General features: G+C 40.8%; 1 protein-coding gene across 1 annotated transcript in view; it reads right to left on the bottom strand.

Moving 5' to 3' along the window:
• The window catches only part of SPAG5 (sperm associated antigen 5), a 74,291-nt gene that overhangs the window by 39,780 nt on the left and 16,598 nt on the right, over positions 1–17,913 (bottom strand). The window contains exons 5-6 of the mRNA XM_030222216.1: positions 10,952–11,086; positions 5,328–5,400 (exon numbers count right to left, since the gene is read on the bottom strand). Of these exons, the coding sequence (XP_030078076.1) occupies positions 5,328–5,400; positions 10,952–11,086 (208 nt within the window). The remainder of the gene's footprint in view (positions 1–5,327; positions 5,401–10,951; positions 11,087–17,913) is intronic.

The raw sequence follows: 17,913 nt of genomic DNA, 5'->3' as shown, positions 1-17,913 counted from the left end.
TTGTGTGTCCTGGGCACACGCTTTTAAATCTTGCAGCGCAGGATATTGCATTTCAACAGAGATAATATTTAATTCATTGCAATTGTGAATCTTGTTGCTTCATAGGGCAACTTGTGGAGAATTATTCATTATATATATATATATATATCTTGAAACTTATAAATGTTAGTGAGTGCTCTAGATATCCCCAAGTATAAATTATTTCTTGCAACACTTGAAGGGCTCTCATCAATCTATTTGTCAAAAGTTGAGCAGAAATTTAAAAAATTGGTTTTTAATAATGAGATGGGCCAATATAAACCACTGCTCATTTTGCTCTGCCCTGTTTATATATTACAGATATTCTTGCTATTCACATGGACAAAGAAAATAATCCCTCCTCTAATACTTCATTGCACATATGGGCCAACAGAACCACCAACTAAGACCCTTACTTCTTATAACATCTGGTAGGTAAGCCTGTCAATCCCTGGGATATCATCCTCTGGAAGTCTTTATTAACCTGTAATACCTCTAGGGTGGTAATCTTTGCCTCCCTATATTCCCTCACCTCTGCTACTTGCGGAGTAACCAAACCCTCTAGGTAAGGCTTCAACTTTTAGTCCTCAATTCCAATATTCCTTGCATATAATTGCCAAAACAATTTTGCAAACTGTTCCTTGAGTTTCTCATCCCAATACTGCATTACATCCCCCTTTCTCCTGATTTATAAAAATTTATAAACGCGTCTGTTTTAGCCTCCTAGCTAACAATTTACATGTTTGGGTTTTTTTTTGTTTTTTTTTAGATGAAAAACATAAATTTATTGAACGAAAACCAAATAATCAAATCAGCCCAACACAGGCCGTGTTTCGCCCAGCAGGGCTGCGTCAGGGGCTACAAGATAAATGACATAACATATAAAAAAAATTTAAATGTATATAAATACACGTATGATTAAAATGAAAATCAAAATGTTGATGAACATATAAAATTACAAATATATCATGTACATATACTCAATACAAAATCAATGAAAAAACTTTCTAGGCAACAACACACACAAAAAACATATACAAATATAAAAAATATGCAAAACAGCCATCACACGCAAAAGCCACCAACACCCAAAGGCAATCATCCCACACACATCAATGAAATGACACAGTATTCATCTGCCACACTAAACATGTCAACCACAAACATCAAATGGTTCAGCCCACACACAGACATCCATTGCAATCAAAAATAACAACCAAAAATGTTGACCCAAAAAATCAAAACAAAACACCAAATAAAAAATGAAAAAAATCAAACACCCACCTACACAGCCCTCCTCCACCGTCAAGGCCAAGCAGACACATGCACTGACGCAAAAACCGAAAAACAACAAAAAAAAACAATCAAAGATATCGAATATGAAATACCAATGGAAATGAACAACAAAGAAAATGCAAAAAAACACCAATGGAAATGAATAAACATATAAAATATAAAAAATGAACTCACCTGTACAGAAGCCCTCCAAAATACAACAAAAAAAACAGCCAAACACTCAAAAAAGTGACGACCCAAACAAATAACACGAACAATAATCCAATGACATATATTTATTTTTTTCTTTACACATTTTTTTGGTATACCTGCACCATTGACATCACCGATTGGCATTCTAAATGTATTACAAATTATAATCTTTTATAAGGCTTTTAAAGTAGCATAGTAGCACTGTTGTTCAGCTTATTGAGTCATTTAATTATTTTTTCATCCATACAGATTTTATTGGACGCGATTGGTTAGATGCAAAACTGACGTCATTTACTTTCGTCTGTATTTTTATCTTGTTTTTATATTAATTCTTAGATCCGATTCACATTTTAATTGACATGATTACATCCTCCCGAGATAGGTCTTTTAAATTATAAAATTAATTTTGAAAATCTTTTTTTCTTGCCCTTTGAACTTCAACTTCCTGTATTTAACTTCCTTTGTCAGTCACAGTGGTTTTTTCAGCCTACGGACTTGCTAGGAAGTTTGACAAATTTCATGTAAGTCGAGCTGCTCTTTTAATATTGATTTCTTCTGTCTTCTGCTGAAGTTTAAGCTCAACTCGGCATTTTTTAATTCATAACATTTTTATACAAGAAATGGCACTCAGTCGAAATTGACAATTTAATGCTTATTAATGATTGATATATAATGAACTTTTGTTAACTAGATTTTGTACAACGTTATATAGGTAATAAGTCACTAGTATATAAAGAATTCAAATTATATATGTTTAAGTACTAACAACATTATCGATTGATACATAACTTTTTAATAAAAATCAATTATAACATGTCATTCAATCATTATTCACATTCTCCATCTAGGTCACCACTCCTTGAGTATCCGGCTTTCCTATTATATTTTAGAACACCTCCACACACGTGAGCTCATTTTCCATACTTTTATTCATCTCCATTAACACTTTTCCACACCCTCTTTGCCATTCACCTCCACCAGCACCCCACACTCAACATCCCTGTTCCTTTACCGTTTTTCAGCTTCTACATCAACACATACATCCACTCAACCCCGACAACAAAAGAAAACCGTGCAGGTGGGTTGCCCCATTCAACCCCTTCATTCCTTATTTAATGTTCTACTTCAATCCCTCAAGTCAACATCCTCAATCACCATTTTTGACCACAATGGATGTCCAACAATTTACATGTTTGTTGTCAAACTCATAATATTTCTGCTGGACCCTGTTTAACTGATAGTCAGGGATTTCTCAGTTCAGTCCTTACTCTTTCGAACCCATATCCCCCTTCTATCTTCTCTAGATCCTTATAAAAAGAGCCTCTCCTTTTCTTCCTTACAGCCCATAACAAGCATCTTCTCCTCAATATCGCCTTCAACCCATCTCATAACATATCAACCCCATTTACCCAATATTATTAGCCCATTTTTGCTCATTATTTCACCTTACATTTCTAAACCAATTATGGAATACTGAGCACAAACAATGCATCTATAGATATCCTCTACTATGGCCTCATATTTAAGCAGATCATCATTCAATCACCAGTACATTTAATCCTTCCCTTGTCCTAACTGCTGTAACTCAGCCCATATTGGAACACAATCAGACCAAGTGATTGGGTCAATGTGGGCCATGCTTGCTTCTTGCATCCACGTTCTAGCAACAAAAAGGTAGTTAATTCTGGTTTACGTACTAGGGCTGGAGTAGAAAGAATAGTCCTTTTGTTTAGGGTTCAGAGCCCTCTAGATATCAGAGTGTATGTCTCCATCAGCCCTCTAAGCACCAAATCCTATATTTAGTCACCTCCTTAACTTGAAAGGGGAAATCCTTCCCAATCAATATTGCTACTCCTGCCTTTTTTCTGCCTTTTTTCTTCCTTCTCTGTTTGAACTCCAAATACATCTTATCTCACAGTAAGCCTTCGCATCTATTTTTTAAATCGTGTGTGTTTCTTGGATAAATACTACTATTACATCTTAAGCCTTAATTTCTAAGTAGCAGCTTTCATTTGCAAGCTGAATTGAGGCCTTTTACATTCAGAGTACCTTCTCCCACAGAGGAACCCATTGTATACTTCTTCTAGGATATCCGCCTTTCAACCACCTGTTCCAGCAAGTTTACCTGACTACACACTCCCCTCCTTTCTTCTCAATGTCCACCTCTCTTCCCCCTTCCAATACCCTCCCCACCACCCTGTCTCCTCCCCCTTACCATGTAGGGCCTTCTTTTTGCACTATATCAATAAGAGGAAAGCAACCCACCAGTGACACGCCTACTCTCCATTTATTTTTCATCATTCAGACTTCTCTTCTATTGCACCATTCACCTCACCTCAATGTTCTCATTTTCACTTTGCTATTAATATTCACTCTACACCATTTTCCCAAATCAGGCACTTAGTTTAATTTCCCTCCCCTCCATGTCTCACTCTCCCCTCCTCCCTCCAGTCAGTGGTTTGTCTTTCCAAGTCTCCCAGTTCCTCAAGTCTCATAGTGCTTCTTGCTTTCCTCCTGCCAAATGTTCACTTTGTTGGAATGCATTTGGCTGCTCTGAATGTGTAGGCAGTCTCCTCAATTGCTTGCATATTATTGTTACTTGCTGTAATTGTATTAGCTCAATCTTATCCCTGCATCTCTCCTTGCCTCCCCCACTGTCCAGTAGGATATTCCAAGTTTATTTAGAGGCTTGATATACCGCTTGTGGGATATCCATCAAAGCGGTTTACATAATATAATATAATGGAGGACAAAGGGATGAAAAGAATTCCTTTAAGACAGTAAAGGAAAGAGCAGCCTGTGGTACAAGAGGGTTAGGAACTTGGGGGGGGGGGGGGCAGATATTAGGGTTTCAGGGGAAAGAAGATGGGATGCCATCATGCAGGGCTAGTAGACCAGCGGTCAGTAAGCGGTAGAGGTATTACAGGCTTGGATGTGAGCAAAGTACCATAACTGGAAGGTTGTTCTGTAGGAAAAGCTGAAGGGATGTTCCATCTTGTCACTACTTCTTCAGTCCCTTTTACATAAACACACACTTAATATTACTTTCCACTGCAAATATTGACAAATCCCTCTTTTCTCAATTGCTCCTATGCTTCCTCCACTGACAAACCTTTTCAGAACCTCCTTCTACAAATAGTGAGCCATACAATCATATCTCTGGGGAGAGTGTTTTGGTTTTTTGTTTGTTTGGTTTTTTTTTTTTTGGGGGGGGGGGGGGGGTCCTACTTTCATATCGGCTCCCATCTCCTCTCGACCCTCTTCTTTGAGAAAAATACCACATATCTCTTGCACTAATTCTGTGCAATTTTTATATTTATCCAGTTCTGGCACTTCTTATTCTAAGATTGCTCCTGCAGAACCAATTTTCTAAGTCCTCCGGTGTCTCCTGATCCTGCAGCAACTGCTTATAACTTTTGCGCACCTCTGAAGTCGCATGCTCATGGTGCTCCATGTGCACGACTGCATCCTTCAATTCATATTTGTATACAATGAAGTCTTTTTAAGATCAGCAAACCATTCCCTAAGTTTGATTCAAGTACATATGCTCTATCTCGCCTCCCCCATCAGACTCTACTTTGGAGACACTGCTGCTGCCATCATGCTGCCTTGGGTTTCAGGGACCTAAGTACAGAGAAATCACATTTCCCATGAAATGAAAGACCTGCTAGTCATAGCCTTCTTGCTGAAGCTCCTGCAAGGTAACATTTGCAAAAGAAGCACTTCATTTAAGACATTAATCTACATAGCATTTGCTTTGGATGATGGCAGAGACTGACTAAAAGATATCATATTAGAAGGAGTTATGAGCATGTACACACCTGCTGCCAGTCGTTTTCTTTCCAATATGATCTGCTCATTTTGAGTTATCAAGTTTTCTAGCTCAGCACATACCTAAGAACAAAAGCACAAATCAATGTTTTATGCAGGAGAGGTGGCCTAGCAGACTGTGAACTCAAAGTCTGAATTGCTTCACAAGTAAAAGGGTTCTGGTAGATCTTAAACAGAACACCAGCTGACCTCCAGCAGATTGTACAGAAAATCTACTAGCAGAAGAAAGTAGCATGAAGAATGATTAAAAGTAGATTTAAATAGATATGTAAAGTGATTTATTCTTGCAATATGTACCTTCCTTTGACTTTCTTTCCAAAACCAAATATATTTTTCAACATGACCTGTTTCAACTAAGAAGAAATTAGATCTTACCTGCTAATTTTCTTTATTTTAATCCCCCAGACCAGTCCAGAACTTGCAGATTGTTGAGTTCATTGACCTGCCGGTTAGAGGTAAGACCACAGCACAATTATGTGTTTTCTAAGGACCGTGTGAAACTTCAGCAATTTAGTATAATGATAAAGCTGTGAACACGCTCAGAAGAGGAATACTTTCTTCCTTCTAATTCTTTGACCACAAGGAAATGTTAATGTTTCACCATACTAGTCAAACTTGAACTTGAATGTAGAAGACAATGCCATGATGAAACTTTTAAAAAATTGCAGCTGAATGTTGAAGGAAGGGTGGGTATTTGGACTGGTCTGGTAGGACTAAAGAAAAGAAAATTTGCAGGTAAGATCTAATTTCTCCTTCCTTAGCATCCCCCAGATTAGTCCAGAACTTGTGGGATGTCCCAAAGCAGTCCTCAATATGGGTGGGAAATAAGACGGTTGCTGCCCTCAATAACTTGACACCACAAGAAAGGCATCCTGCTTGTGTTAAAATATCCAGTTCTATAATGTTTACAAAATGAATGCTATGTAAGGAGGACCACACAGCTGTTCTACAAATATCCAATGGTGAGACTACCCTTAGCTCTGCTTAAGAGGTTGCCACTCCCCATGTGGAGAGAATTTAAGAATTAATGAAGGCTGCATATCTGCAAGAAGATAAGCAGATGAAACGGCTTCCTTCCATTACGCTCCACAGATTAATCCAGACTTATGGGTTATGTCCCTCTACCAGAAGTGGAGATAGACAGAACTCCTAGGTTTACTATATGTGGTCATGTGCAGCCAGCTTAACCTCAGTATTTTCTCCATCTAGCAGGTGGAGGGTCATACCCATGCAGCTCTGTTGAGGTGCTGTTGAGCCTGAATTGGGGTTGAGGCTACCTTTGTTGTATTTTGGGGGGCACAACTGGTGATGCCAGGTCCCTTCCCCCCCCCCCCCCTCCCCATCTCCGTGGGCTGTGTAGTTTTGGTCTGCTTGCTCCCAGCTTCACTCATGCCTCCGTTTCTCAAGTTAAAAAAAAAAAAAAAAAAGGGGTTTGCTGTGGAGTGGGGTTAAAAAAAAAATTCTAACAAAGGACAAACCACAGGAGCACTGGGCTGAAAACAAACCAGCAGCACATTGGGGGGGGGGGGGGGGGGCTTAGTTTTAGCCAGCTGTTTAAGGGGAAAGCATGTTGGCGCCATCAGAATCAGAAAAAGGGCTGCTCCCGGTATGGGGGCCAGAAAGCAGTATCTGGGAGCTGCAAAGTATGCTTGCATCAGGATTGCAGGGACTGCAGCATCTGGATTCTGCAGCGAGAATGTCGGCAGCAGAAAGCACTGAGTCGCCCAAGGCTGTTTTGGTGGAACTCTGGCCAAAGAATTGCTGTGTGATCCTGTGGGTGCCATCTTTCCCCCTTCTAATCATGTGGGTTTTACCGCAGCAGCAGGAACACAGCTGAAGCAGTTTACTGAATCAGGTCTAGCGGAGGCAGAAACCGGGAGGTGGGAACTTCAGGGGACGGGACTGGTGGAGCCGATGCTGCCCAGTTTTCCCCAGAATTTGTGCTTTTAATGCACAAGGCTTTTTTACTGAAGTGTACGGGGGTCAAGTCTCTTCCAGGTTTCCATGCCCCCAGGGGCACCTGGACATCCTCCCTCCGCTGTTGCCTAAGAGACCATGGGTGGAGGCCCCATGGGCCACAGATAGCAGCTCCAGGCACTCTAACACAGAGGAGGGCCACCTGTCGGGGGAATCCCTTCAGATACCCTTGGACGCGCTTGAGGAGGGGGGAATTACCGCTGGAGGGGGGCGATCCCACAATGGCATGCCTGTTCCGGAAAGGGTTACCCTCCCTCATTATCCAGGCACTGGAGGTGTTGAACATTTCCCCTTCAGATGTTGCATCTGCAGTGTCTTCTACCCCTTCCATTATGTCAGAGACCAAGAGTCCCTCAAAGTCCTTCTATATTCATGAGGCCATGAAGGTCCTCATTTCGGTGCAGTGGGATGAACCGGACGCTGGTCTTCAAGTGGCACGGGCTATGGCGCGCCTTTAGCCCCTGCGTTCGTTGGGCTTAGAATCCCTTCGGATGCTGACGGAGAACTCCTTGATTATGGCAGTCACAAAAAAGACCAGTTTGCTGGTGGAAGGGGGTACAGCTCTTAAAGGCCCACAGGATCATAAGCTGGAGTCTTCCCTTAAGATGGCACTTGAGGTGGCGACCTTATGCCTACAGTTAGTCATCGGTATGCGGGTCCTATACAGCATGTGCATGTCTCTTGTGGGTCCAGAGGGTGTCCTCTGCGAACAAGCTCACTGATTCCCTGCTGGCCTCTCGTTAGATTTTCCAGCGTTAAGGCAATCGGAAACGGTTAGTGTCTCTCATTACAATAGGGTTTCTACACAATTTGCTCATCTGCATTCTGTTTTCGTTAGCTGCTACCGTCATCGGAAAAAATCTTTAGTGCATGCCAGGGTTTACTACTTGCTCGTTAATGGCTCGTTAAGTTTAGTGCATCTGGCCCTCTGTGAGAACTGGATCTTGACCCTTTGAAGTGAGATAAGGATTCTTTTACTGAGGATGTGTTTATTTAACAAAAGGACTGAAATGTTATCTTTTAAGCAAATGTAATATTTTTTATGTACCTTTTGGCAATTGTGACAAACGACATACCCTATATGACATATTCCTGGAAAAAAATAATTCTTTCTACTTTGGTTTGAGAAACTAAATGCCTGGTCTGAAAGGCAGGAGGAAACGCTGACAGTCTTCCTCAGTTTGCCTCAGCATACTAAGGAATAGGCGTCTATTTCCATGGCAAATCTCTTTTGTTTATGTTCACTTAATACCCTGCTTTTGATTTGATGCTACTAATTTCTTATTTTTCATATTCTTGGGTAACAGAGGGGCATAATCGAACGGCGCTGGCTGGCCAACTTCGGGGCCTGTGCCGCAAGGGGGCGGAGCCAACTGTATTTTCGAAATACGGTTGGGGCCGGCTAAATCAATCACCGGGTGTAGAGGAGATGGCCCCATTTACCACCACAAGTGTAACAGGTAGGGGGGGATGGGCCTGGGTCCACCTGCCTGAAGTGCACAGCACCCACTAAAAACTGCTCCAGGGACTTGCATACTGCTGTCAGGGAGCTGGGTATGACATTTCAGGCTGGCATAGAGGCTGGCAAAAAAGTTTTGTTTTTTGGTGGGAGGGGGTTGGTGACCACTGGGGGAGTAAGCTTCTGAGGATCCATTCCTTCTGAACAGGATTCCTTTATGTTTATACCACGCATGTTTGAATTCCATTACTGTTTTCATCTCCACCACCTCCCGTGGGAGGGCATTCCAAGTATCCACCACTCTCTCCGTGAAAAAATACTTCCTGACATTTTTCTTGAGTCTGCCCCCCTTAAATCTCATTTCATGTCCTCTCGGTCTACCGCCTTCCCATCTCCGGTAAGAATAAAAGGAAGGGAAAGGGAAATGGGACTTGATATACTGCCTTTCTGTGGTATTTTGCAACTACATTCAAAGCGGTTTATGTATATTTAGGTACTTATTTTGTACCAGGGGCAATGGAGGGTTAAGTGACTTGCCCACAGTCACAAGGAGCTGCAGTGGGAATCTAACCCAGTTCCCCAGGATCAAAGTCCGCTGCACTAACCACTGGAGTGGAGGAGTGACCTAGTGGTTAGTGCAGTGGACTTTGATCCTGGGGGACTGAGTTTGATTCCCACTGCAGCTCCTTGTGACTCTGGGCAAGTCACTTAACCCTCCATTGCCCCTGGTACAAAATAAGTACCTGAATATATGTAAACTGCTTTGAATGTAGTTGCAAAAACCTCAGAAAGGCAGTATATCAGGTCCCATTTCCCTTCCCTTCCTCCACTCCACTTTATTAACGTGAGAAGCTTCTTTTGTTTATAGCTGTTTTTGGTACTTATCAGGCAAGTGGTCCTAAGAAATCAGTTGGGGAATTTGTATGGGTGAGGTATTGGGTTTTTGGTTCTGAGGCCCAGCACAAACAGGCCCAAACACAACCGAGAAGGTGGTCTGTTTGCTGCAATCCTTCAGCTGGGTGGTCAATATGAAGAAATACCACCTTACTCTGTAGCAGTCTCTAGAATAACTGGGATACTTTTCAACACTCAGGTGAGCAGGGTGTACCTGCTGGAGCCCCGCAACCTGCGCCTACAGGGTCAGATAACCAACATGATGCAAACCCCTGCCCCCAAGGCATGGGACTACGTTTAGGTGTTGGGTTTGATGGCAGCAACATTGGAGGTGGTACCGTGGTCCAAGAGCCATATGCGACCCCTGCAATTATCCCTGCTGATTACATGTTCCAGATTCCTTGGACTCCACGCACACGATTTGCCATTCGCTTGTAGTTGCTTCCGGAAACTCAGCAGAGGGGGATGCCTCTGGCGACGCCGGAATGGATCATGGTGACCACAGACGCCAGCCACCTACCAACTGTAGCTTTGGAGGCCACTTCATCTTTCCTGCCTAACCAAATAGGAGTGGAGTAGCCTAATGGTTAGAGCACTGGCCTGCGAACCAAGGGAAATAGAGGTTGATTTCCATTGCAACTCCTCAACCCTCCATTACACCAGGTACAAAATAAGTACCTGTATATAATATGTAAACTGCTTTTATTGCAACCACAGAAAGGCGGTGTATCAAATTCCTTTCCCAAATGACAAGAACCTATCAGATGTCTGGAATTCATTGGTTAACTCTATCTATCTAATCAACACCTTAACATCTAGAAGTCTGAAGGCAGCAAATTGAATACCACATTGTCCCTGGTAAAGGATGGCAAATCTACTGACTGATTCATATGAAAACCTTTGGCAGAAAGGAAAGGACCATGCAAATAGAAATTCCACATTCAGTAAAGCAGAGAAAAGGATTTCTATAGGAAAGGGCTTGAAGCTTTGAGACCCTTCTGGTCCTTAAGACCACAGCACAATTCAGTATTTTCTATCTCCACCTGCTGGTCAATGGACTCAAGAACATGCAAGATGTGGACTGGTCTAGGAGACGTTAAGAAAGCTTTAATTTTTTATGATAAATGTATTCAGAACATTAATTACAACTGGAGCTTTAAAACAGGATAGAAGCAACAGAGCTACATTCATATTCATATGTTTTCTCATGTAGGCTAGTACTCCTCTGCCCTTCAGAAATTCAGTACAAGGTGGTTTCCTATATAATCCCCCTATTTATATTACCGCTTCCTTAGTTTGGATGGCCTCTTCCAGTTGAGATTTCATCTCTTCTCGCAGCTGCAGACAGCCCTGCATCTTCACACTGATCTTCTGCAGTAGCTTTGTATGCTTTGACAGAAACTCCCTTATCCGGCAAACCTGGAGCATAAATATTTCAGCAGTAGGAAGGTAGAGAACCAGTTCCATGATGGCAATCTCCCCAAGACAAATGACAGCACAATGGCAGATACAGATATGTGACCAAATACAGCTCTATGGCACACATGTGGAAATTTGAGGCTCTGAGACAGGTATGTAATAATGTACAGCTCAAGATAGTAGATCTGTTCATAATACTAATAAATATCCTTACAGTTGTACCACTTAAGATTCTCTTCACCAATAGGGACCATTAGGAGGACTAATTTAACAGTAACACACTTTCTTGATGTTGCCTTAAAGCAGGCCTCAAGAAGTAAAAGCTACTTTGTAAAAAGGAAACTTTTACAATTTTCTGCGTAAAGATACTGTGATTGTAAGCCATATCTACTCAGTTTACTTTTGAGTGATATTTTTTCACACTGATAATTAAAAAGACTAAAAACACACAGGACTTTCGAAACCTCTACATCGATTGGCCTCCATGTTTTTGGCGGCGAGCAAGATTGCAGTGGCATCAGCATGGAAGCAACAATTGACTCCCCCAGCAGTGAAAGTGATACATAAAATGGACTACTTCTACCAAATGTCTAAGTTGACGGCGTTAAAAAATGGACAATTAGCCCAGTTCTCAAAAATTTGGGATAATTACAAGGAGTGGAGACACCAGGCTGGGATTGACCTTGATGCACCCCAGTTGATGACACCACGACTCTGAACACTGCTAAAAGCGAATGGACTGAAATATACCATCGACCCAGTCATGGGGGCAGCAGTATCGGGACTATCGCAGGATGAAAACAGAAAAGACATAAGAGCAGGGAGTTGGGGAGGGGAGGGACAGGGGAGGGGATATGGGAGTTTTCATATGTAGATCACAGCAATATACTCCGATTTGTATGTTAAACTATATAAATACTAAAAACATGTAAAACTAAGGGCTGCACTTCAGCGGGACCTGAAGCATCTAAGATGGCCAGCTAAACCTTAGCTGGCCATCTTAGATGAATTTTCAGTTGCAAAGAGTTGTAGGTGAAAATTAACCTGCATTTAGATGGTCAAAATCAGTAAGTCAAGTTTTTACATTTAAAGTATATTTTCTTTGAGCCCAATCAACAGAGGATTTTTCTTGATACTAAAATGTCTACCAATACCGAATGGGGGTGGGGGGGGAGGGTAAATGGGCTGTCAGGTACTATTCTGTTTCTTTTAATTTACAAAATTTTTCACTGCCTTTCAAGCAAATAGCCCATTTAGGTGGCTACAATAAAAAGACTAAAAAATAAGCCATAAACTTAAATAATAATCATAATTAAAAAAGACAAAAAAATGTTTTAAAAAAATTAGAAATGACCATTTTGAGTTTATTCTTCAGGCTCCCAGAGTCTCCCCATCATTACTTATGTAACTGTCTGACCAAAAAACAAAACATGTTTCCAGGTTCTCCTTAAATTTAAAAAAGACCGTTTCTGTTGTAAATAAAATGGACTACTATACTAGTATAACCCTAATCATAGAATAGAAGAGAACCCACAAATAAATCAAAATATACTCTTCAGGTAGAACAAATGACAGGCAAACATTCAAAATATGCAGGAGACTCTACAAGACTTTAATAAATGAAAGATAAGGAAAAAGCCTCAGAACCTTACCCCGGCTGTCTTCCAAACAATGCAACGGCGATTTGATAACTTCATTGACATAAAAACCTTCTGTCTTCAAAACCAAAGCGCTCAGTGCAATGCAAATTCTCAAAAGGAACTTTACAATAAGGAGACTTATCTGCAAGAAGACGGGTTCCAGTCCAACCGACGATGGCCAGCATTTCGCATTAAAGCTGCCTCGGAGTACTTCCGGACTAAACGAAACATGAAATCAGAAATTCCTCCTGAACTGTCCACAAAACCAAATTAACCACTGAATACCTCTCTCAATCGAGTGCAATAGCATTTCATTCAAAACCACCTTCACAAAGATGGCCGAGGGATGCCAATGAGTGTCTTAACTAGCTTCATCCAAAGTCCTATCCTATCTAACAGGACACTAAAAAACTGCTTCAGGAAAAAAGAAAAGTCAGAAAATGTAATAGAAAGCATTCCACTAAATCTAAAATTGTTCCTGCTGTAATAAACAGCATCATCGATCAGTAACAGTCTCAGTAACATGATCACACAACATTGTAATTGACTGAAAATGTGATTTCTCTCTAAAAAATGTTGCACTAACAGAGCTTATTTATTACATTTCAAACAACTCTTATGTTCCATTAAATAGTTTTAAATGAATGAGAAGTCTGTCCAATGTAAACTAAAGGACAAGGACATATAATCATATACACTACAAAAGAGGAAGTACAGTTTGTTATATATTGTAATTTAAACCTCTTATAAGAAACTAGGAAAAAATGCCCGTTTCTGAGCGGAATGAAACGGGCGCTAGCAAGGGGCCCCCTCCCTCCGTCCCTCGAAGCTACTTGCCTTGTTCGCTGTGTGGGCCGTTTCGGCCCTCGAGTGTCAATAGCTCTGCCCTCGACGTCATGACGTTTTGACACGAGGGCGGTGCACACACTCCAGGGCACACCGGATATCTCGGGCGCCTCAACTTCCGTGGAGGCTTCAGAACGTTGGGGTTGCCTTTTATATATATAGATAGGATCTTCAAATCCATCAAATTCCATAGTAACACTACAAATACTACATTCCTGACATCTCCAATGATACCATAAAGGTGCAACAAACTTAGGTACTTTATGAACATCATATGGACTCAATAATTCTTTTCAGATAGGTTGTCGGCTATAAGCCATTCTCAAAAAGAAAAGTCCTGAAAGGCCAGAACAGTTTCAAGGATGCACCAATATCTCTTGAGTATATGCAGAATCTTTGCAGTTCTTGGTGTATACTGTAGGACAAATAAAGAGCATGATCCACATCAGTTTTATCTCAAGGTAGAAATAAAAGGTCTCTGTTCAAAAACCGTGCGTTTATAAGCATGCCGTAATACCTGATGAGGATAACCTCTCACACTCAAGCACTCTTGTAAATTGTAAGCCTTTGAAGTCATCAATATTGCTGCAGATCCAGTTGTAACGTGCAAATTGGAAAAATGATAAACTACTGTCGTAGTATTACTGGATGATTGCTGGAATGTTCCAAGAACGTGTTTCCTAAAAACTGTTTTCAAAATTATCTCCATTCTTCACGACCTCCACGTCCAAAAAAAAAGATATGCAAGTAGGATGATAGGAAATAGTAAATCTAACAGTGATATGATGTGAATCCAACCATTTATGAGATTCCAATAAAGCCTTTTCAGAGCCAGTCCACACTACAAAGATATCATCAATAGATCATAGCCATATTTTGATATAAGGACTAAAAGAATTAGATGAAAGTCACGTTTCTTCAAATTTTTGCATAAAAAGATTCACCACAGAAGGAGCCATAATAGTGGCCCCCACGGTTACACCAGAGATCTATTGAAAATATCTCGATACCTTAAATAGATTTTATGCATTGCCAGAGATAATAGTTCCCGTAGAAATGCAGTTGGTATTCTTCTGGTGTCAGCATCATAATCCAAAACTTCAGTGACAATCTCTAAAGCCTCCTCCTAAGGAATGATGGTATATAAGGATTTCAATCAAAGTTAACAAAAAAAATAACTTCTTGAACTGCTGTGATCTCATCAAGTTTTAACAAAATTATAACATATAACGAAAATTACAACATATTGTACTTCCTCTTTTGTAGTGTATATGATTATATCTACACAACCCAAATTGTAATGGTCTCAAATATAAATCGACCTATGCATCCAGCTTCTTCTATTTAAGTACACAACTATGGAATGCACTGCCAAAAGCTGTGAAAACAATACACAACCATCTTAACTTCAGAAAATCACTAAAATCCAACTTGTTCAAAAAGGCATACCCCACGGATCCAACATAAATGCCTACATCCTGCAACACAACACATCCAAGGACCGTATTGGACACTTATAACCCTCCCTACCTTTTACCCCTTTGTGCTTAAAACACATGATCCTCATTGTTTACTACACTATTTTGTATTTGTATATCTACCAAACTGGCAACCGCCTTTACAGTATTATATAAGTCACAATGAGCCTGCAAATAGGTGGGAAAATGTGGGATACAAATGTGATAAATAAATAAATATGTCCTTGTCCTTTTATTTAATATGACAGACCTCTTATTAATACAAAACTCGTTTAATGGAACATAAAAGAGTTGCTTGAAATGTAATAAATTGCAAGCTCCATTACTGGAACATTGTTTGGAAAGAAATCACGTTTTCAGGCAATTACAATGTTGTGTGATAGATCATATTACTGAGGCTGTAACTGATTGATGACGCTGTTTATTAAGCGGGAACAGTTAAGAAACATTTTTAGTTAGATAGGATATTACATTGGATGAAGCTAGTTAAGACTACTGCAACCTACTCCTCCCACTTAGCCATCTATCCCCCCTTCAATCCGTTCAGAACTCTGCTGCGCCATCTTATCTTCCGTCTGGACCGATATGCTCATATCACCCCTCTCCTCAAGTCACTTCACTGGCTTCCGATCAGGTACAGCATACAGTTCAAGCTTCTCCTACTAACTTACAAATGCACTCGATCTGCATTACCTCTCTACCCTCATCTCCCCTTACGTTCCTACCCGAAACCTCCGCTCACAGGACAAATCCCTCCTCTCAGCACCCTTCTCCACCACCGCCAACTCCAGGCTCCGCCCTTTCTGCCTCGCCTCACCCAATGCTCGGAATAAACTCCCTGAGCCCATACGCCAAGCCCCCTCCCTGCCCATCTTCAAATCCTCGCTCAAAGCCCACCTCTTCAATGTCGCCTTTTACCTCTACTCAGGAAATCTAGACTGCCCAGCTTGACATTTTGTCCTTTAGATTGTAAGCTCCTTTGAGCTTACAAAGAATGTCCTTCTTTGTTAAATTGTACAGCGCTGCGTAACCCTAGTAGCGCTTTAGAAATGTTAAGTAGTAGTAGTAGTAAGACACTCATTGGCATCCCTCGGCCATCTTTGTGAAGGTGGTTTTGAATGAAATGATATTGCACTCGATTGAGAAAGGTATTCAGTGGTTAATTTGGTTTTGTGAACAGTTCAGGAGGAGTTTCTGATTTTTGTTTTCTTTTTAGTTTGGTTTAGTCCGGAAGAACTCCGAGGCAGCTTTAATGCGAAATGCTGGCCATTGTCAGTTGGACTGGAACTCGTCTTCTTGCAGATAAGTCTCTTTATTGTAAAGTTCTTTCTGAGAATTTGCATTCCACAGAGCACTTTGATTTTGAAGAGAGAAGGTTTTTTTATGCTGATGAAGTTACCAAATCCCCGTTGCACTGTTTGGAAGACGGCCAGGATAAGGTTCTGAGGCTTTTTCCTTATCTTTCATTTATTAGAGAGTTTTGTGCATATTCTGAATGTTTGCCTGTCATTTGTTCTACCTGAAGAGTATATGTGTAAATAAAAAGGAAGTATGTTCCAAAGTGAAGGATCTGAAAATGCAAACACATGCTGATGGATGCTTTTGAAATGAATTCAAGGTGGGGAAGGGGAGAACTGAAAGCTAAAAAGCTTGTGAGGTCCTGAGATCACATGAGGGACAGAAGGGAATCAGACAGTTAGCCAAACAGACTGGCCATGTCAAATGGAATGCTCAATGGGACAAAACCAAAATCTTGTAGTTAATATGATATGGTACAGGTAGCTAATGTGGTGCTACTAGATAGGGTGAAACTCAATCACATTTACAATCCCTTTCAGTAATTTTAACAGCTGTACTCTGAATAAGCTAAAGCCAACAAAGCAGTACTCCAGGGAGCCCACTACAAAATATATTACAATAATTGATTCCGGAAATGACTGGTGAATGGATAAGAATGTTGAATTTCTGCACTAAAAGAAGATTCTTTATAGACCAAATTCTGCACAACACAGCAAATGAAAATCTTTTTTTAGCTTAATTTTAATGGTTTACTATGAGGCATATTTTCAAAGCACTATGGGAGGCTAAGTTCCACAGGTTTCTTTGGAAACCTATGGAACTTTGGGAGGCTAAGTGCTTTGAAAATGAGCCCCTATATTGCCTTTCCTGATGCATAACAAGGTGGTGTACAAATTAATAAGGAAAACAGAAAGGACTCCAACTTACATAAATGGAAAGTAAGCAGGAAATATACAAACAGAATGGTCACATCAAAAAGCAAGTATTCAAACAGTATCAATCAGGCACTGGGGTTAAAGACTTTCTTGTTACCAGAGCGCTTCCCGCCCCATCCCCAAAGGCCAACCTGAATAGATGGGTCTTCAGTGCAGTCTTTGCAAATGAAAGCTCGAGACAGAGAGAGGATGGAAGGGCATTCCACAACAATGGAGCAGTACATTAAAAGGCAGACTGTCTAGTAGAATTGAGTCACCACTTGATGGAATATGAAAATGGCAGTCATTAGAATGTAAGAATAGCCATACTGGGTCAGACCAATAGTCCATCCAGCCAACTATCTGATTTCTAACAATGGCCAATCCAGGTCACAAGTACCTGGCAGAAACCCAGAACAAAGAAATCTTGGGGAGGGGGGACATAGGGAACAACCAACAATAAAAGATAGGGAGAGATGCCAGAATGCAGAACTTTATGAATGAGAATCTTAAACTGAACATGATAGAATACAGGCAACCAGTGATACTGGGTAAAGGGAAGTGTAATATCTGATTTATGAGTACGTGCATTCCCTCTTTCCAGACTGACCCACAGTGCTTCTTCCTTATCCTGCAGGTCCTGCAATTGT

The sequence above is a fragment of the Microcaecilia unicolor genome, chromosome 13 (genome assembly GCF_901765095.1).
Source record: "Microcaecilia unicolor chromosome 13, aMicUni1.1, whole genome shotgun sequence".
NCBI classification, from domain to species: Eukaryota; Metazoa; Chordata; class Amphibia; order Gymnophiona; family Siphonopidae; genus Microcaecilia; species Microcaecilia unicolor.
Note: the sequence above shows the minus strand (reverse complement) of the source record. Positions and strands in the feature narration are given on the sequence as shown.